This window comes from Cuculus canorus, chromosome 5 (assembly GCF_017976375.1).
Source record: "Cuculus canorus isolate bCucCan1 chromosome 5, bCucCan1.pri, whole genome shotgun sequence".
Classification (NCBI taxonomy): Eukaryota; Metazoa; Chordata; class Aves; order Cuculiformes; family Cuculidae; genus Cuculus; species Cuculus canorus.
In genome coordinates this window covers 66,589,989-66,611,730 of record NC_071405.1, presented here as the reverse complement: position 1 = coordinate 66,611,730, position 21,742 = coordinate 66,589,989, and the positions used below count along the sequence as shown (strand labels likewise).

General features: G+C 39.1%; 1 protein-coding gene across 7 annotated transcripts in view; it reads right to left on the bottom strand.

Annotated features, from left to right (window-relative positions):
* Positions 1-544: 544 nt before the first annotated feature.
* Positions 545-21,742, bottom strand: part of MIPOL1 (mirror-image polydactyly 1) — a 189,963-nt gene continuing 168,765 nt past the window's right edge. For 6 of the 7 annotated variants that reach the window (XM_054068380.1, XM_054068382.1, XM_054068379.1 and 3 more), the window contains one exon: positions 546-6,090. In XM_054068380.1, the coding sequence (XP_053924355.1) occupies positions 6,024-6,090 (67 nt within the window). In that variant the 3' untranslated portion in view covers positions 546-6,023. Of the gene's footprint in view, positions 6,091-21,742 lie in introns of all 7 variants that reach the window. The other variant, XM_054068386.1, reaches the window with a different exon arrangement.

Below are 21,742 nucleotides of genomic sequence, written 5' to 3'. Positions count from 1 at the left end.
CCCCTTCTGCCAAAGGAAGGAAAGAAAACCAACTCCAGGTAAAAGACAGCTTTTCCTTTTCCTTGGACTATTCTATTTTATCAGTTCAGCACACCTTTTCAACCTGTTTTCTTCATTGCCCGGTCCTGCACTCACCATCAAGGTGAGTACTTACTCATCGTAGTACAAAGTATGACTAAGAGTAAAGCACTGCAGGATTCGGCCACTATTTCCATATTTGATTAATTTTACAACCAAATCTTGGCTACCAACGTGAGGACCTAACTTCTGAAAACACTTCTGGCATTGCATTTCTGATGTTTAATTGAATAGAGTTCCCATGTAAATGTTACCTTAAAACTGATTAAGTTAAGGGCAATATATTACAATTAACAAAAAAAATCCCCCAAACCCACACAACTCTTAAACCCAACTCCTTTTGCAAAGACTATTTTAATAAAGGGATTATAAAATACAAAAGAGAGAGAGACAGGTAACCTGAGATGCAATTTTGGAATGCAAACTTTTAGTTCAAATGTGCAAGCTCGAACTTAACAAATGTTTAAAATATTTGAGTTTTTCAAATGGTGCCAAAATAAACCATGTCTTTTCTAAAGACTACATATTTAGCTAGGCACTGGCAGTGTAAATCTTTCAACCATTTCAAGTATTTGTTTAAAAGCCTCCCAGAACACGTGTGCTCCCAACAAAACCAAAGAATGAAATGTTTAGACCACTGCAGCTCAACAGTTTACTTCTAATCAACCTAAAATGAGAACATCCCTCTGTTTTTTTGGACTCGTGAATACATTTTATTTACCAATGCATGAGAAGAACAAACAAAGAAACTCCAGTTTTGCAGACGTGATGTGAAATGGTACAGTGATAAGAGTCAGTACATGCAACACTGTGATCATAGCAAGTACAGTATCACGAGAAACTGCCGGTCAGTGATTTCATGTGTCTCACGGTTTATTCTTGCATGGGAGACAAATCTTCTAGGCTAAAAACTACAAGCAAAAAAACCCCAAATCTAAACCCCTTCAACTGGAATTATTTTAAATTAAGAGAATAAAGGCACAGAGAAATCCTGTTCAGATTCATTTGTGTACGTGGCTTAAAGATGTTACAGAACACTTGATAAGAATATTTATAAAGCCATTTAATTTGAAAATTAAGGTATCTGGTAAAATGTCCTGTGATTTGGAACAAATAAATAAATAAATGTGCCTGTGACGACACACTGACACTACTAAACTATTTCAATATGATGGCTTATTTATAAAAGCAGTTTCAATATTCCCCTACAATTAATGATTAACTAATGCATCTTACTTGTGAATATATTTAAAGAGGACTCAAACTGACTTCATCTACAGGATTCCACTAACAAGACCGAGCTGCCTCTGAACTTTTCAAATATCAGCAGTTTTCCCAACACTAGTACAGAAAACCATGCTACCAGTTTGGGCTGTGGGCTGAATGAAGAACAGTACTAAATGATTAAGGTCCACAGTTCTTTTCTGTTAAAGTTGATTTGTCACAATATTGTTAATTAGTGAGGGCTTAGGGATGGCTTACTATGAATATAATTACAGTGCTGAAAAGCATTAATAACGCTCTTATCCCAAGCCAACACGATGCTATTTACATATCTTACCCTGGCATATACCAGAAACGGCTCCCAATGCATAACGTGCTGCAGCATCACCAAGAGAAACACACAAAATCTTGCAGGGGAAGGATGTTTCTGAGTATCAGCGCTCTTCAAGACAGCGTGGACACTAATTTGACCAGTATTTACAACCGTCACCATAAGCATTGCCTGCGGTGAGCCACCTTTCATCACAAACTGCTGTTCCATCGGGAGGCTAATGAATTGCTACTCCTGGTACATATCTGATGCAATCTCATCCTTCTCTCATAAATAGGACAGAAGTAACAACTGCATGTGTTTGCTTCCTAGAGCAGGCTTGTTTTCACCTTCAGAGCTCTGCGTGGACATCAATCAGCTCTCAATGAATAAACTGTACGATAAAAGCCAATTAACCCTAATTTTCATTATTGCCTATTTCTACGTGCCAAACTAGAATTCCTGCCCTGTTACATCAAAAGGCAAAACTCTGATGGTGTTCGATGAGGCCAGAAATTCACCCAAGGGCACTAAAGGATGGGTCTGCTTTACTGGACCTGTGTGACTTTTGCTGTTCACTTCAGCAGGTGAAGAAGTGGAAGTGTCTTGACATTAGCAACTTTTTTGCTTTTGAAGATGCTTTTGCAAACTCCCCTGAGGAGCTTACGCAGCTCTTCAGGGGCTGCACACCTTTTCTGACTGTCACTAAGACCACATACCAGTTTTTTTAGCAAGAAAGGGTGAGAACCCAACCACTTCCAAACCTTTGCCGCTCTGCACAGTAAATTTCTCAAGGCCCTTTTCAAAGAAGACAAACATTTCTAGTTGAATTTAAAAAATCAACACCTAATTGAATTATGATTCCAAGTAATTTAGCTACAGAATGATAAAAACCCCAATCCAAAAAGCTCAATGAATACTTGGTACAAAACATAAGAGAGAGTCAGGAAATACTTTTTCACTTAGGAACAAGGAGTCAAAAGGAAGATTATGAAGAAAAACTATCACTTTATTTTACTGAATCAATTATTACCCACAATCAGAGGTACCTGACATTACGCCTGTTAGGTGGCTTTTGCCTGACCCGTCCTGCTTTCCTGAACAAAGCCAGCTGACAAAAAAGGATGGAGGTCAAATAGTCCTGCTGTATGAAGCCTGCACTCACAAGATTATTTGCTCAGAGGCAGAAAGACTTGGGGCAAGGTGTGGATTTGTTGCTACTCCTGGGGGAAGGAGGAACTGAGCACAGTCATGCGTGGCAAACAAGCCCTGCTTTAGAAAACTTGCATTTCTAATGCAGCAAACAAGCTTCCTCATCAAAGCTGCCAATGAGTAAGAGGGAAGATCTCTACATGGAAAAACACGTAGTTAAAAGTTAGATTAAAACAACGGGTAAGAATAGATGTATCATTTAACAGTGAAGGAAAGTTCCCTTAGTGTCCTACGAGCATATTTGCCCCAGAGCCCACATTGTTCAATTTAACTAAGAAATCACCTTGAAAAGGAGGGTAATTTGGAGATGGTGATGTTTCCTATCACTATATTCAGCATGGAGATGCTGATGATACTATGTTACTGCGAGCAGTAAAGATGAGCTGTGAGAAGAGATGGAACAGGAGCTCGTGGTCACCACGGATGTTAAAACAAGAGATGACATTCAGTACCCATAAACGCACAGTTATGCATTTAGAAAACAGTTCTGTCCTAATACCTCCTTAGATGAACTCTGAGCTAAATACTAAAACTGAGGAATGAGATCTAGAGTTGTTGTTATTATTACAGAAATATTAAATTCACAAAATAATCTGTAATAAAGCAAATCTAATGCTAAAAAATGATTACAAAGAGCACAGAGAATAAAACAGACATCGTTATTATTCGCAATTTGTGCATATTTTGCATACCAGGCACAAATCTGATCGTATCTCAGTAAAAACATTGCAGAACCGCAAAAGAAATTGATTATCGTGACAAGGCAAATTAAAAATATGAGACAGCTTCTTTACAAGAGACTAGGGGTTCTCTCTGAAGAAGACATGGTGGGGGAAGGATGTCAGAGATGTAAAATCACAAGGGACATGGAAACAATATGAACAGGGAATGGTTGTTCACCATTTCTTTAATACAAAAATTAGGTGATAGTAAATGAATAGTTCATAACAAGGAATGGGAAACATTTCTCCACTCAATGCATCATTAACTGCTTAAGTCCTCATGAGAGGAACAAGTAGATGCTACAAATTTAAATTGATTTGAAAAACAGGTAATGAAATAGTGCTGCTAAATACAAAGTCATCGCCTCTGGCTCAGAAAACCCCTAAATAACAAATTGCTGGGAGACCACTCAGGAGAAAGGTCACTAGTGCTGGCCTGACTTTACACCATTTCGTAGGCACCTTCTACTGGTTATTGCCGGAGGCAGTCTTTGGGCTAGCTGGACCTTTGGGCTATAGCACAGTATAGCAGTCCTTACACTTTTATCTTTAATAAGATACCTCCTCGACCTCATCACTTCCTTAGAGCAGAGGTTAAACAGCACTGACAGTTCAGGAGACCCTGTCTTTCACTTAGTGCCCTAAAGCTTAACGAGGACAGTAGGAAAAAGAGTAGTTGAGTTGCTCACGTGCTGGACAGCTGCACACGAGAGATGCCGCAGGGGCTGGGAGATGACAGCCCTCTGGTCTAGAACTTTCTTCCCACTGAATAAGGGTGGGGAAGAGATTCCAGGCTCACTGGCTATCTTAGGACTGACCAAAGGTCAAAAAGGAGTATTTCAGAAGTTTCTGGAAGTGACTTAGGTAAATTTGGCTTGGAGGAATCCTATTCATCTCCCTTCAAGGGCTTAGGTTTGGTTGGCTGAAACTAGGAGAAGCTTAGGTGTGCAGATGATGAAGGTTTAACGTGGAAGTGCTTGAAAAGAAAACCAGGCATTGACATCTCTCACCCTACCCAAAATTAAATTCATTTTCTTCAGCTAGACTGCCCTATCTTGACATCTGTACAAGCAAACATTAAGAAAAAAGACAGCATAATGACATTAAACACAAAGCAGAGTAGGCAAGTGGAAGCCTTAGGAGCAACATCCACCCAACCTGAGCTGGCTGGTCCTGGGAGTAGCTTAAAGCCCACAGTGCTTCTGAGGTTCCTTCCTGAATTTAGGCTGCTTAGAGACTACAGTTGCCTTCATCAGCAGGTTTATACAAGCGCTGACCTGACTTTTCTGCTCACCTTTGGTCATGTGACAAAGAAATGCCAAATACAGGGACATATTTACGTCACAAATATAAGTCTATGGCCGAGCCTCTTGTTTCTATAAGTTCTGTAGTGCCTGAATGTTTCTGTACCCCAAATTTTCCTCCTCAGCCCTCAGTTTCTCCCCTCCCTATAGGATTTCATCCTTCAGCCTTTGAATTCAGTCCCAGGGCACTTCAGGAGTACACAAAGCACAGGGTTGGCAGCCTGGCCTCAAACCCAGCCTGAATGGCAGTCTCGCACTGCAGGGCAACAAGAGGTCTAAAGAAGCAGGAAAAAGTCTTGTAGGAAAGAGGTGAGAGACCCACCTCACACTGAAAAGGTAAATTTTGACTCCATAAGGTGGTTTCTGAATATCTGAGAGATTTTCCATCACAGGAAAGGACAGAGAAGTGACTGAAAACAACACAGGAAACTTTCTCCACTGTCTGAAATACTGCACAACGTCACAAGGCTTTCACGTTGCAATTTATGAAGCTGCACCACCAGTTAAACCCACCTGTACATTTGTTTTTCCTGTACACTGAAAATATCACGTACTAGCAGTAGCTATTCAACGGCTGTATAAAGCTACATATATATCCTTGCTTGAGATGCAGCCACAGTCACCAGCTGCAATTCAACAGGCTATGAGTAAAGAGGAAAAAATTCCCAATATTCTAATATCAAGAGATATTTCTTGAATGCGAACCTCTTTTATCAATTAATATATTTAACGTACAAATACTGGACCGGTCGCAGTCTCACCAATAACATAAGGGATTTAAATTTTGATACCGCTTTGAATGATTTTGCACCTGAAATCGGCAGTATCTGAAAGCACGGTCAAGCTGTGCCTCGCAGCAGACTATAGTCTTGTAACACTGAGAGGGACAGACTGTTAAAATAAGCATCTACATCATTTTTCACAGTACACAGCGCCACAGTGCATCTGCTTAAAAACAAATACATGTTTGCAGCGAAACATTTCAACAAATCACAGAACTCAGCAGCAAAGTAGTTAAACATTTATGATTTGATTTTATCTCAGCTTGGAATGTCGCTGGAGTGTCCCACTTCTAACAACTGTTTGCTAAGTTAAGGCTTTAGTGTTTACACAGTGCTGAATGAAGCAGCCTGGTCACCAGATGTGTATGCGGCCTTAGACTAGAGCTTTCAATCAGATCACGGTCCTAATGGTCCCTGCTCCAACCTTCTTCCTCAGGACGTCCACCAGCCTTTCCAACCTGAGAGGGGGCAGGGGAGAGGGAGAGGGGAAAAAAAAAAAAAGGAAGCTAACATTAGGAATGTTCTGGCTGAAAGAGACAGTGTTTGCACTGAACCACGCTGTCCTGGTGGTGGTCATGCTCAGGAACAAAGCACTACTGTAAGAGACAGACATTAAGGGAAAATGCAGACAACTTATGGAAAACTTTTTAACCTACAACCCATTTGCAGTCGGTGAGATATATATATATATCAACTCACTTTTCTTTTGTAGTATATGTGGTATCTGTGGTCCCCAAAAGGCATTAACACACAATCCTGTGCCACATACACATAAGCAGGACATTAAATTCTTGCAATTTTAAAAATATGAGTGGTCTACTGTTCTTGTTAAATGTAACATTGAGCTGTTGTTTCCCCTTAAAAAATACCTCTGCCCATTATCCAACAGATACTTTTATTGTCCAGTTTGTGAATTTATGCCTAAAACTCCATGTGCTCTATGTCAAGAACTTTTTCCAAATATTCAACAAGTCAAGTTTCGGAGGGTGTGGATGATGATATTTTGAAGTTAGCACGTATGACTATTACGTTGGCACAACTACAGAAAAATTAACAGTCTAAATAAGCAGGACAGAGAGCTCCCTAATCCTCTCTTAGTTTTAAAGCACAGGCTATAAGCATGCCCAGCATCTCATTGGCTTAATTTGTTCTTTCCTTTTGTTATAGTATGTAGGCAAATGCAAAGGCCTAAATTTGTTCAGGGTTTTCCACGTGCACACGTTTATCTTCAGTACTCTCCTAACAGTATATTCAAGCTATTTCTTCAATTTAACTGTATTTTATCAAGTACTTCAATGGAAGCTCTCCCACAAATAAACTAACTATATAAAGGCACACACTGTGTGCCATAGAACACTTTCAGAGCCACATTCACCATTTTATACACAAAACTTCCACAATGGATGAAAGCAGTTGCAGGTTCAAATTGCTGGATTCACTGTTGCAAAGTTGACTATTTTTCCTTGTCTGAAAAGACGGTTATTTTTCTTTTCAATACATTATACAACATGAGAAATGTAGCTAGGAAATAAAAATAACACAGCTTTATCAAAACTGCAAAATTCATTTTATCTCATAGATGCATTAGTAACTTCAGCGCAGGAAAACTTGTTAACACATCTTGGATTTATTGTCACAAGTCATGACTAAGGCATGTGGTACGTATTGAAACACTTTTGTTTTCCAGGAACCACCAAGCACCACGAAGCTACACCTTTCATTGTACTTACCAGGTGACTTAATTCCTGAAACGAGATTAAGAATTCACCACCCTAATGTAATTATCAGACACCGGGAGAGGTATGTGGAAAGTTCAGCTAGTTCTATCTGTTCCACAGGGATTCAAAAGGAGAGAAAGCACATATGAAAAATTACTGCTTAAATACTCCTCTCCATTTTTTCCACATATTGCTTTTTCTTTTTAACCAACTAGTGTATTTTTCCTGGTTTTATAACATACATCTACTGCATTTCTTTGTGGAGGAAGTACCCAGACAGTCGTAACTCAGTGCAGTCAGTCCACGGAAGTATGAAGTCAGGGCTTTTTGCTCCTAAAATTTTTCTCACAGTGGATAAATCAATGTTTTCCGGGTTCTGGGGATTTTAAATTGGTTATCGATAGGTCATAGCTTCCTTTTCTTACTGAGAAATTTCCCTGTGAAATCAACAGTCAGCCCAGGTGCAATCTTAGAAAGCAATGGCAGATCAGTCCTCACTTTTAGCAGCACACATGCCCAGAAGCACTGCAACTTTCTCAGCCACTTCAACTATCATTGTAGGTCTCTTTCTCCCTCACACTGGCACCCTCTCTAACGTGCGTGAGAGACGTAAAGCGCAGGATAAACATTACAAACTGTCTGGACAAACAAAGGTTTGGGTTGCAAATTGTTTTCTGGGAGACGGCAGAAAAATAATAAAATCTGAGATCATGGCTTATTTAAATCACCGTTCAGTTAAAAAGGAATACTGCGTGTCTTATACAAGCGAGGGAAAACCGACTTCAATAATTGAGGTTTCATTTGGGGAGACACAGGTTGGAGGTCACTGCTCACACACTGCGCTGCGTTTGGGCTTAGATGTGCACCACTCTGTGACCAAGAAATGACACTGCACGCTAGAGCAGACAAGTTAGCGAAGAGCTGCCCATGTTTGAAGAGAAATACCACTGGGATGAAAGTAGCTGTCTTCTGTTTAACCTTGAAACTGTCAGGCTTCATTGAAAATAATGAGGCTTAACAATTTTAACTTCTGCTTTTCAAATGAATGATGACAGAAATAATCAAAATGAGGTATCCCGCATCAAATACAAACCATGCAGGGCTTATTCGTCTTTTGTTTCAGTCATATGTGGATTCGCAAATTTATTTATTCTTTATTAGAAGAAAGAAAAAAACCAAGGCTGCGGAGGATTAAGAGACCATACCTTTGGAAGAGATTTAACCAATCATGCAAAAGAGAAACTGTAACAGCTATTTATAAGATAAAATAACAGAGGGCAAAACTCACCCCTACACAGACACAAGACCCAATATACCACTGAAATCCCACTTAAGCCTATAAAATAATGCTATGGGCTGAATCAGTGGTTAATAACTCTTGATACAGGCCTCAGGGGGCTTTTCGGAAAGATAATCCTGGACTCTTTGTTCACTAAGGGCCCAACTCTGCCATCCTGACTCACACTAAGCAACGTTTTTCTTTGTGAGTAATAAAAGGCAGCTAACAAGGCCATTTGTGTCAAGGAGGTCCTACCTGCAAGGGCCGAGGGTGGCAGATTTGCCCCTCGTCGCAATACTCCGTGCCCAACCCCGCGGGATGCCGCAGGCAGCTCCTTGTAGAGGCTGAGCATTTTCATCGTCAGTAAACTGAAGGAACAGCTCCATACCTCAAGACCAAAGGTAACGAATAACTACACAGACGAATGGGAAGTGCTGGGAACTATCCTATAAGCCACAGCGTTTGCAGAGTTTTATTCAAAATACAGAAGACCTAAAGAAAGCAACTTCTATTACTTTGCAGGACCATGTTGTATTCGCCACCATAATCTCACCGTATTTTACTTGACTGAAAGCAATACTGTTTGACCATATAACACATAGATTTGGCAAATGACAGTTGCCTTTTCGCTTGTGCCCTCGCAGTATAAATTAAATGCACAATATGACACTCCCTTCTCCGGAGATGTAAATGTGGAAGCTCACTGAATTGGCATCTCATGAAGCAATCAGTCATTCAAGAAGAAAGTCTTTCAGCTTGAGTTTTAGGTCAGACAGAAGAATGAAACGGGAGGCAACTCAGTTGCAGTGCTGACGGTCCAAATGCGCGTGGACAGGCAGACACGTTCAGGGATGTTCAATAAAGCCTCTTTAAGACCTCAGTCCTCATTCTCACAGATTTCAATTTCTCACATGGGAAGTTTTTGAAAATCCCAGTGGGTGACCTCTGCTATTTCTTGGTACTTAAATAAAACTCGCCCCTTAAAAAATAAATTCTCTCAGCAAATGGCATTTCAGCATTTTCTACATGACAACTGTATGCGATCAAGCAAAACGAGCACAAAATGGCATATAAAATACAGGAACAAACTATATATTCAGATGAATAGGTACAACTTTGGTTTTATTTATACTGACTTGCACATACCCAAAGTCAAAAAGTGCTGTGTTTTTCAGAACAGATAGAAATTGTGCCCATGAAAAGCACAGAGATGAGAGCTAGAAATATTCTTTATCTACATCACTTACTTCTTTAATGCTCATCTGAGTGCTTCCATGAAATGGAAAAACAAAACAACCCCTCACAAATTAGGAAAGGGACATCTAGTCCATCGTTATTTTTAAGTTAGAAAAAACCACATCATTGTGAAGAGTCTTGAACTGCAGTAGCTTCATACTTCTTCAGTACAAATTTAGAATTAATCAGGTGAATCTCCATTTTAACGACATGTTAAAAAGATTTCCTTGAGGGGCTTGCTGTTATGATATTACCAATTCAAATATGTACTTTTAAAAGTGTTGCTAAGCTTTAAGAAGGCCCTCATCTTCAGAGGAATGCTACCTGAACAAGAATGTTGCTAGGTGTGTCTTCCCTAAACAAAATTCTCAACCATTCTCAATTCCTCTTCCAGTTATTTCAAATTTTGTTTTCTTATTACTTATCCATACATCTAACAAAATGTCCATATGGAGTATGTGTTGTTACACGGAGTGTTCTCACGTAGCTCCTGAACTCTCTCACAATCTGCTTTGGTTTTTAACAAAATCTTGCAAAGCTTTACTCCCTCTGAGTGTAAATAATATTGGTTTTAGAATTAATCGCCATAAAGCAGACTTAAAGGCCTTATTGATAGAGCAGTTTGTTCCAGGGCCCGGAAGATGGACATATAATTGCAAAAATGTTACGTATTAGTCTCTAGTGCTGACTCTCACACGCATTTTTGGCTTGCTCTCCTCTTCCAACTATTCTGCTGAAGACGTCTAGCTCTAAACTGTAGCTTGGGATCAATAAAAACTCTGCAACCACACGAGTACATTATCCCATGCTGCTCCATCTCTGGGCAAAGGAACTCACCCCAAAGGAGATCAGTGGCTTTTATCTGCAAGTTCTGAATATGACGGTTATACAGTCACAGAGTGGTCTTTCAGGGCACGATACACCAGAAACAGCCAAGGGCTGAAAGCAAAGGCCATCCCTAAGTAGTCTATGTCTTAATCCGCAAAGCAATATACAGACTAGCTGAAAACAATAGCTTCTACCTGCAGATGGAGGAGTTAAGTGATAAGACTAAAACCATCCTAGATTTTGAAATGCTATATAAAGGCTTATAAACCTCAACTATAACCCTTGGTTATCTTCCCAGTAGATAAGATTAGGCTCAGGCTATGAAGATGGCCTCACTTGCGTGATTTCTGTCTTCTTGTGGAATGTGTTTTGCTAACGCTAATTCCCTTTAGAAGCCAAGCATTTGAAAATATATTAGGTAAATAAAATGCATTGGACAAATGCATTACAAGCAGTTCAGCAGTACAGCTCAGTGAATAACTGATTGATCGCTGAGTGGTCATACAAAGACATTCACTTAATTTCACCTCAAATTAAAAACAATTCTTTTTCTTTCCTTTTCCTCTCCTCTCCTTCAGTCTTCCCTTTGGATATATTTCATCAAATGCTACACGGAGTATTCGTTTTGAGGCATATTCTATAAAAGTCAAGGAAATAAATGACACAGAGAAAAGAGGCTGCTGTGATACTAGTCTCATCCAGAAACCAGTCACTTGGATAGGATAATTTACTCAAGAGGCTGGAGGAAATTGGTTCAGCTCTATTATCTGTATGGGGGAACTGGACTCCAGCTGCTTCCCTCTCAAGGGAGCAGCACTGTGTTAACGCCGGCTGCTGGGGTGGCTTGTTCTCAGTTTCAAATGCCGAGGATACTCTGATTGAATAAAATGCTTAAATATTCACTGGATCAAAGCCTAGAATATAAGGGTATGACCTCACAGTGAGTGGCCTATCTACCACACTACAGAGGCATCGTCCTCTTACCTCTGGGTGATTCAGTGAATCTTTAATTACTCTTATTCTTCAACTGAGGTATTATTTTTGCCATCTCAGAAGTCCGCATTTTGAACAATAATTTTTGATCGACCTATTAAAAAACATTGCCTGTTGCATTTAAATCATACTCTAGTTTGTAACAACTCCTTCACAAATCATCACAGCGGTAAAGACTACATGTTGTTCAGATGCACTAGGCTGCCTCTCTTTGCTTAAAAAGTTCCCACTGCATTTTGGATCAAGGGTTGGGTGTCTTCCTAAACGACACGTTGGAGTTCAGCAGTGGTTTTGAACCTAATGCAGGAATTACTGAGTAAAATTTGTGCCCTGTGTTAGACAGGTGGCTGGACTGACCAGGATTAATGGTCCTTTCTGGTCTTAAAACACAAGTCTTAGAGAGTGACTCGGCAGCATCAGTGAGCTCTGAACTGTGCTAGACCACAGTGTTGAATCTAATCACCCCAGGCACCGCCACCAATTCCTGCCTGCCCAACACTGTTTATAATATCACTCCAAAAAATATGTTTCATTAAACTTACAAGCCTTAAATTTGGCAGGGAAAACCCTTCTGCCCATGAAAAGCACTGCCACAAAACAAGCATTCCTATTAAATCCCTTTCAGCGTCTTCTCAATCCAAAAGAGTAAGTCTGTATATGATTAAATGTAGCAGTAAATACAGCCAGTTGGGCTCCTGACAGCAGACAAATTTCAAAATAAACTTGGCCTTGGCTAAAATATTAAGCCTTTATCTGTGGTCCACAATAAGTAATTTTGTCCGATTGTTTGCTCTCTACCTTCTGTTTAGAAGATTATGAGGTAGCTCACCATTACTATTCACCTTGTACCATCACTAGGCAGCAGGAAAAGTGAGTGGTAAACACAGTTGGTCTATTTTGACAGCATTTACCCTACTTTGCATTGATGTAGATCCTGTACACAGTACAGGACGACACAGAATGGGGACTTTTCATCTATGATGGATTTAATGCCACCTCGTAAAAAGGTATTTCTCCTTTGCTTTCAAATGCTTTCTCAGGACAGCACATATTGATTATGTAAAATAAGTGAGCTTATGAGAAAGAAAAATAAACCCTGGAACCACTATTCTATAACCTCATCTGTGTTTCAGTAAATTGAGAACTACACGCTTTACATTTAAACCAGGCAGAGACTCTTACTATTGGATGGACCTTTCATATCTGAGCATGTGACTGATATTAAAGGGTTAAAAAATTAACAAGAATGGAAGTAGAGGATATTTTGGCATAACTTTGCCAAATGATACTGGTCAGATTATTTAACCAGATCACAGAATTTCACCTAATTACTCCAGCTTGTGCCTAACATCTTATAAGCAAATTTCATGTATTTACTACTTCTATTTGTGCAAAAACCCCCTTTCATAACCTCCTTCCACAAGCAACAGGCTGATGATGTTGCAACAGGCTCCCCTATGCAAGGATGACACCAGAAAATATGTCCAAGTTCTCATTAAAGTATCAGTTGAGACTTCGCATCACAGATCAAAGTAACCTGTACCTATGTGTAGTGCTCCTTAAAATAATTCATAGGCTTAAGTTTTCGGCTATTTAAGGCCATTAAGGCAAAATGAAGCCTCCATGCCTCTAAGCTTCAGTAACCTTTCTCCAGTAGCTGGTAGACAGACTGTCTCCAATTACCTTCTGCACTATCCTAGCGAGAAACTTCACTTGAGATTTTTTTTCATTGGCCTTCAGGGCTGTTTTAGCTCCATGTTCTTGTCATCAGACTGAAAATGAGCTTCCCCTCCTGCTCTTTGGAGACGAAAGAATTCCAGAACAGGGTCGACACAGGAGAGAAGCCGTGGACCTTCAGTTCATTCTGTGGGCAGCTCTAATTCTTCTGAACCAGTGAGCCTGCAGACCCAGACCTTGGTGGCAACTCAGATAATGACATGAATTGGACTGATTGTAGGAAGATAAGCTTTTAATACTTGCTGATGAACGCTTAAAAATTTGGCTTTACATCAAGATTCACTCAGTTCTTCAAAGCATCGAGTGAAATATTTTATCCATGTTTAAATTCATAGATCTGTGAAATGTCTTTTGTCTGGAGTTCACCACTTAGGATATACCTTTTATCATATGCAGGTATTCATCTGTTACATCCTTCTAATAGTTTGTAAGATTATCTTATAAAACAAAAGACTGAGGTGATAGAGATGGGTATATTACAAGGCACAGAATAAAATGCTAAATACAGTAATTTTATTACACGGCTCTCCAATACCTGCAATGTGTTTCACATTTGGGCTGAATCCTGATACTTCCTGTGGGTAAAAAATCTACAACCTTACATGATGAAATCTGGTTCTGAAGATTTACACCTTCCAACAACTCAGTATTTTCATCTATATTCTTATCTCCACATCATATACAGCAAAAATGTAGAATGGGAAAGCCGAGAAACTTACCAATAAAAGGATGTCAATGATGGCATTAATGCTGGTGTTAACTCTCATACCTATAAACACAACTGATGATGCCTTTCTACAAAATATTGCTAAACAAAAAAAAAAAGCCTTATGAAAAATCTGTATACTAATTAATGACTCAGTATTAGATTAGAAACATAAAGTGTAATCTTTTCCTTGGAGAACTAGCCCTTGCTTTAGTAAAGCTGCACCTAATTTTGAGCAAGGAAAAATTTAAATGTTAAAGTTTGCTTAAAATTAAACAACTTGGTGGTCTAGCCAGTGATTTCTATTTGTTGCTGTAAAGAACTGTTCCAGCAATTCTCTAAAAGATATGTAATTCAGGAGCTTCAGAAAGTCTGAGGTTTCTTGTTGAGCTTCTGCATATACATTTACAGTAGTCAATCTTTTGCATATGTTAAGAAACAGTGTGAGTATTAACAGAAAGAACCGCAAATTTATTTTTATTCCTTCAGCCAAGCCACAAATAAATGACTTTTGCAAACAAATCAAATACTATTTAGTAACGGCAATGTAAATGCCATGGACTTATTTTATTTGGATATAAAATATTAAAGTAAATGATTATTTGCTGTGACGTTCATTTTATCATCTTGGAAAAAAAAAAAAGCAAAATCTGAGAAAAAATATTTTCTTTCTGTTCTTCAAGGAGCACTCAATCTGCAAATCTTTGCTTTCCAAAGTTATTTAATAATTTGTCATAGAGCAGTTAACTATAAGCTTACAAATAGCGTGTCAGCGAGCTTCTCTCTATTAGGCAAACAACTTCAAAATCTAATTTGTTTGTGTTATTGGTCTTACTAAATATTAGTCTTTCTAAGTCTGGTTTACACCATTCATGTTAACTATGCCAACACTGATTTTGTTCTGAAGTATTCCACAACAAGTTGATATTATACAATACAAGCCCAAGAGCTAGCTGATCCAGTTTACTGAGTATACTTAGTGTATTTTGCTACTGATAAATCAATAAAACCATGTTGTAATCTACAAACTTCCATCTCTGTGAAGCAGCTATAAGCAAACTGTAAATGAACACACAGGTCAAAAACTGGGATGCTGTGATTATGTTGACTCTGAAAACATTTGACTTTCATAGAATACATTTTAGTGTTTGAGAGAATGAAGTTTCAGCACTGCTTATATTTTCGTGAAAGGCTGAGAAGATAAATATTCAAATGATGATAAATATTTGTGTTTATATTGTAACTACACATACTTTAAGAAAACAATATCTGCACTGCAATCCACAATTTATTGAGGTTAAGTAAATGTAAACCATAGCTACACAAAGAAAATAAATACTTCACTTAGACTGTATGCTCAGTTTCGCATTCTTCATCCGTATGAAACTCCCCACAGCCAATGGGATCTTGGGTGTGCAAAGAATGCTGGAAACCCTTATCCTTCACTCTTTTGGTTGGGATTTTTTGTCTTCATTCTGTTAAGTATGCCACCAAACGTAATCCTGGCATTGATCATAAGCTGTCAGATGCTAAAGTTCTCGCTATAATTTACAATACCCAAAATATCCATGAGAATGATATTCCATAATCTGCTCTGGCAATATTGCACATTATAACTACATGAGACTTTTGGTACTGATAGGACAAACTGCTCTATTAAGGGCCATCTTCAAATGAAAACAAGATGTCAAAAGATATTATGAATTGTTAGTACTACTATCTTAATCTTATCTATCTTAACTACTACTAATCTTAGCTGCAGAAATTCTGAACACCATCAAATCCATCTTTCAGGACTTTGGTATTAGCAATGGGACCTGCAGCTCCACGGGTGCCCTACGCTGGTGCATTCCTCCACCAGACTGCAGAGAGAGCGTGGCAACACCTTGGGATCTGATTCGCAACAAGCAGTTTAAGGAGAAGAGTGCTCCTAATGTAGCCAAATAGCTATTTTTGTTCTTTTTTTTTCCTGCAAATCTCAAGACCTCAGTTTAAATGTCTTGCCTCAAGCTGTCCAGAGGTCCTCAAGCCACCCTTCTCTAAAACTAACCTGAGGCTCCTTGGTTCTTTTCAGTTGGCAAAGACAACAGCAGTGCTACCTCTCCTCCTTTTAAAAAGAAGTATAAAAATTATACTGACTATCAGCAAGAGCATTTAGCCAAGCTAAGGAAAACCTGTTTTTAACCCACATCTGCCACTTCTCAGGACAGCTGTACATGCCAGGGCTGAAGAGTCTTCTCTGCTCCTCTTTCTGAAGCTAAGAGTTTCTACAGAAGAATCATCTGAAGAGTTATTAGACCTGAAGGTGTGATTCTCTGGGTGGTGATCGAGGGTGTTCACCTGGAAAACAGGTTTTCTGATACTGGCTCTATATTTTTGTTCAATAGGCATCAGATAAAACCAAGAAAAAGCCCTAAAGGAAAGAATCAGAACCAGATCTTGCTCCTCAGGGGTGAGTAGCCTACGCTCTGCTCTGAGAAGCTTGAATTTCCACTATGTCGTCCTACTTCAAGTAAAGGAATAGAGAGCATCCAGACCTTACCCGTAGGGCTAAAAGATCCCTTTGGGATACAGGAGATCTCCTCAGATGGAGGAGGAAACTCACCTCCATTCCATCCCACCTTTGAGAAGTGCCCCTGCTTCCAAACAACCACACAGAAAACTGGGGCAGAAGATGCCAAGGAAGCTTTTGAAAGTTTATGTCTGTGGTCATGCTGCTCTGAGTGGGTGTCGGTGCTATTGGTATGCATCACTCCGGTTCAGCATGTGTTTCTCCATTTAGGTCTCCAAGAAATCCAGGCAGAAAAGATAAAAAGTTGATGATTTTGTATTTTTTCAGTCTGAATTTTTCTGCTCATGCTAACTCAAGTTTTCTTTTCTTTGGGCTGGAAAGCTACCAGTATTCGTGGCACTAAGCTACCAGGCACTTCCTGCATCATAGCCTGCAAATTTTACCCGGACTGTGACACGGAGTGCACAGTTCGAAAACTGGTAAGTGAAGTGTCATCCACTAAAGATAATATAATCCAATGTGGAAAATACATTTCATTACAGCTTTGCAAAAGTGATATATTTCCTTTTGCACAGAATGAGCAATAAGTTAGCCTTACTAGGGGAAACAAGATCTGCCTAGTGATACAGAAACGCAGTATACCTATACAGTAGTCCAGAAAATACGCCACCAGTGACTGAATTCGTTCAGCTCACCTTAGATTTAAATGCTGGTTCAATATTTTATTTCCTCCAGACCTATAAAACTGATTTCACTCTGTATGTTGAATTTCTCTGAGGTGGCGCATAACCTCACTGGCTTACTTAATTCTTTTATTACAATAAACAGGTATCTCTACAAGAATTCTTGATTAATCATTTCATTATGCATATTCGTGTAGTCTGGGGGGGATTTTTCTGACTGGAGTCACTGGCATTGGCACAGAATTCCAATTATTTAAATAAATTCTGACCGTTCTCTGTACTGCTTTTGGTTAGATCACACATGATTTTCTTCACACATTTCACTCGGTCTTAATTCCTCACTAACTTCCTAAAGCGGACTACTTCCAAGTCCCTTTCCCCTAGATCAAATAAATTCACCCTGCCCGTTATTGCTACCCTGGTATATAATATTGCCATAATAATGGCAATATTTTCATATATGATATGATGTGATTGTTACTAGATTTTGTGTTTTATTCTTTCTCACGTTCCCATTCATATTTTGCATGCCAAAGAAACTTTGCGTCAGCTCTGCTGCACTCTGCAGAATTCTTCAAGGTATGCGGTAGTTTTGTGTGTCTGGGAAGCTTCCATCTGGCTAGTGCGGCTTTCCTAAACACCATAAAACCCCACCTGTGGAGATTGTGTATCTCTTACAGGCCCCATGGAGCTTATAATCTGCTTTTAATCCTTGCATGAGGCAGCCAACATATCACAGTCTTCATCAAGATGTTTTTTGCGTGTTGAATCTCCTTTAATAACTTTTGATCCAGTTCTGAAAGTCCAGAACTAGTGCTAATTTTCAGCGGTGTCTTAGACCGCTACAAGAATTGTGTCTTAGTCCACAATTCCCCATTTCCTCCCGTACAAACCTTATAACTATTGATTTCTGTGGCTTGCTATAGCGAGTAAAAGATTCTTAGCTCTTTGCCCTCACTTGCTCCTCTTTAGAATGTACCTACCAGCATCAGTTTCTCAGTGAACTACAGGTCATATCCTCACCTGGGACAAATGAACGCAACTCATTCAGACTGAGCTAAGCCAATTTGCTATAACTAAGAAACTAAACCCACATCTACCTCTTCAACAAGTCGCTAGAACTTACAATACCTTTCAAAATGCCAGCAATTAAATTATTCCCTATATGATATTAAAAGATTACCAGCTATAAAATCTCGGCAGAACTTCACAGCAGCAAGCAGCACAGCGGTTTTCATTAGAAGCAAAATTACTTTTGACATCTGCTAAATTATTTACCAACACAAATCAGTGAAACTATTAATATCTATCAAGCTGCACTCCTAGGCTCCAATAGTTAATGTGTTGATCTGACATTCACCAGCATACAGCTTTGTAAGCACAAAAAAACCCAGTCTAGTTTTAATAGGGAAGTCTGAGCATCTAAACGTAAAACCTTATTAAAGGCAGATATTAAATTGTATTTATAGTTCTGAAAAATGAAAATTAAAGAAATATATCTCCAAAATTTGGAATAAAGCCAGGCTAGTTATCTGGCGTTTGGTGGTTTCTCAAAATCAAATTGCTTTAAGTCCTGGTGAATGTAAAACTTGTTTCTTTTGTGCAGTGCTTCTGCCTGCAATTTCTAATTAACTGGCCCCATTCTTATCTACAAGGAGTGACTGAAAGCATACAAGCATTCAACTCAATATGCGTAGGTATGATTTCAAAAGGGAGACAACTAGTTAACAACATTTGCATTTGCATGTTGCAAAGAGGCTCAGTTAGTATAATAATTCTGAAATCTTGCTTTTACCTTGTTCCCTGCATAGCTGTGCTGTACTGAATACAATCTGCACACTAAAGATATCGTGTTTGCAGTTAAAAATCTCCAGGGACTTTAGACCCATACATAAAGATACTTATTTCACTCTTTTCTGAGACACTGACCTGTATCCTCATCTCAAAATGAACACCACATCTTTATGTTATTAAATCTTTGTTTTGATCTATTAGTATTCACCAAAGTGCCATTTTATACAACCCTGCACTGAATAGGCGAGGCTGGAGGTAACCATCTGCAGCTTTAGAGGCTGTGTTTGAATTGATGAAAAGAGCTTTGTGTTTTCATTGCCAAGTTTGATTCTTCCAGTCATTAGACATTCCCCTCAGATCACATCAATGAAGCGGACTCTCTTACACCCATGTGTTAAATTCTCTTCTCCTCATGGTTTCCTTTGCCAGCTATACTCCAGAAAGGCTACTGGGTTTTAGCCACATTCTTCTCACAGCTGTGCTAAAAAAGAGCATCAGAGCGTTTTCCCAAAATCCATATGTGTATCTGGTCAGTCCCCTGTCGGAGGGTCACCTCACATTGTGGTGTGATTATTCAAATACTCATTCTTGTTCTTGAACCGCACTGCTCGGATCATTCTGGGAAAGATTAGATCCTCAGCCAGCACAGGAGAACGTCTTGGACATTGATGTGAAACACACACAGCTCCTGTACTCAAAAAGCAGATTAGCTTTAGTTGCAGAAGAGGGGAACTCTAACCACTTAATAAAAGCTTGTTCCTTATTTCTTTCCATTTTTGTATTCTTTTCAAGTGTGTCAAATGCTGGAAAGAACTGTTTATTTTTTTGTGTCATTGTTTGACTTATTTATCAGAATCAGCTGAGGAACAAAACTTAGTGAACAACTACAAAAGCAGAGAAAGCGTGTTCAGAAATGCTGGAGGGAAATCCAGGACTACTCAAAAAAAGGGTGTGTTCCAGTAACAATGAAAGTTAAGGCGGCCAAAAAAAAAAAATCACACCTTAAGAGACAAAGCAAATGTTCTTAAGGATAGTATTTCTTTTATGAGAGAGGGTAATCTCCTTTGATAAAGCTTTCTGCTTATTAAGAAGATCGCTTAGCTTTCTTTTATATTCAATTCACTGAAGTATTTTATCCAAATCTGTAATTCTCCTGACTTCTTCTTCAAATGAGAAAAAAACAAAATCAAAAGAAAAGAGTGTCCTTAATGAACAGTTAAGGACAAACAAAGTAAGAATTTCTGTTTCATATCACTTAGATATTTCCTTTGCTCACAGTAAGAACTACCTTGACAAAGTGCATAAGCAGCATATTTCTCGCCATTTATGCCGGTTTTCATACCTATATATTTTAACACTGCACCATTACTTTGCGGATTTGTGTTTACTTTTAGAGGATTACATAGAAATTCTACACGCGTGGCCTTCGCCGCCACCTTACACAGTTGTGTGAGCGTGCAAGTGTGACCGTGCAGAGAGCTGTGCTTTCCTGAGCTAGAATCATTAAACTGCGAGAAAAAGTAGAAGCCCTCAATAGACAAATTGCATTAAAATTCACTCCAGCTGCAAAGCGGTTGCAGGAAAACAGAACATTTCCTGGAAAAAAACCAAACAGTGGCCTCAACCTTTACTGACAATTGGCTAATATTGATTTGGTATTACATTATAACCTCCTCTGATCTCACTGACATCAGCAGCCACTCCTCAATCCCAGAGGTTCCAGCAGGAAGGACAGTTTTAAAATGTCTTTTTTCCTCTGCTAGAAGAGGCATTAACTAATTCAGAGGGTTTTCCAGCCACCTTGTCCAGGTCGGCCCCATTTCCCTGACTGGGTTCTCAGGCAGGACAAAGCCAACGCTCCAGGTGGATTTATTCTACGCCACTGTCCTAATTCTTTCTAGCCATGAATTAGAGGCATTAATCAAATACAAAAAAATATAATCAAATATAGAAAATCATATAGAAATGTAGCTTAATTCTACAGAGTATAGATTAAAACCATGAAGTATTGCATGGACCATCATATTGCTATTGAATAAATATGTACTGAGTTATATGTGCACATACATGTATTTATTTACATACTCCACACCGATAAACCGTGCATTTGCTATATAAACTAGAATAGTGCTCGCTTAAAAGTTTAAGGTGTATCTTGTTAATGTTTCGAAATCAAACCAGATTCGAACAAATTCTGCTGAATCTGTGTGGTCACTTTCTGAGCATCAACATTTTCTGTTACACGCTACCACCCCTGCTAGGATGGTGAATCATCTTCACAGGCAAGAGCACACAGTGACAATTTATAACTCACTCTGTAGTGGGTCCATGTGAGATTTCACCCTGCTTCAGTATAAACAGAATTTTACTATATCCAAGTTCTCTGTAAGCAGATTCCAATATACCCCCCTTCTGGTTCACAGCTGCTGTTTCTTGTGGGATAGGATCCAGAAATTTTTTAGATGCTTTGTGTCCTGACAGAAAACACAAGGCTACTATCCTGACTTCAGTTTCACACGTAGAAAACAACAATTGCAGGTGGGTACACAAACAGCTGCTACGATGGTAACGCTATGGAGAAATTACATCTCTATTTCAAGCTCTGTATGTGGCGCTGAACGCAA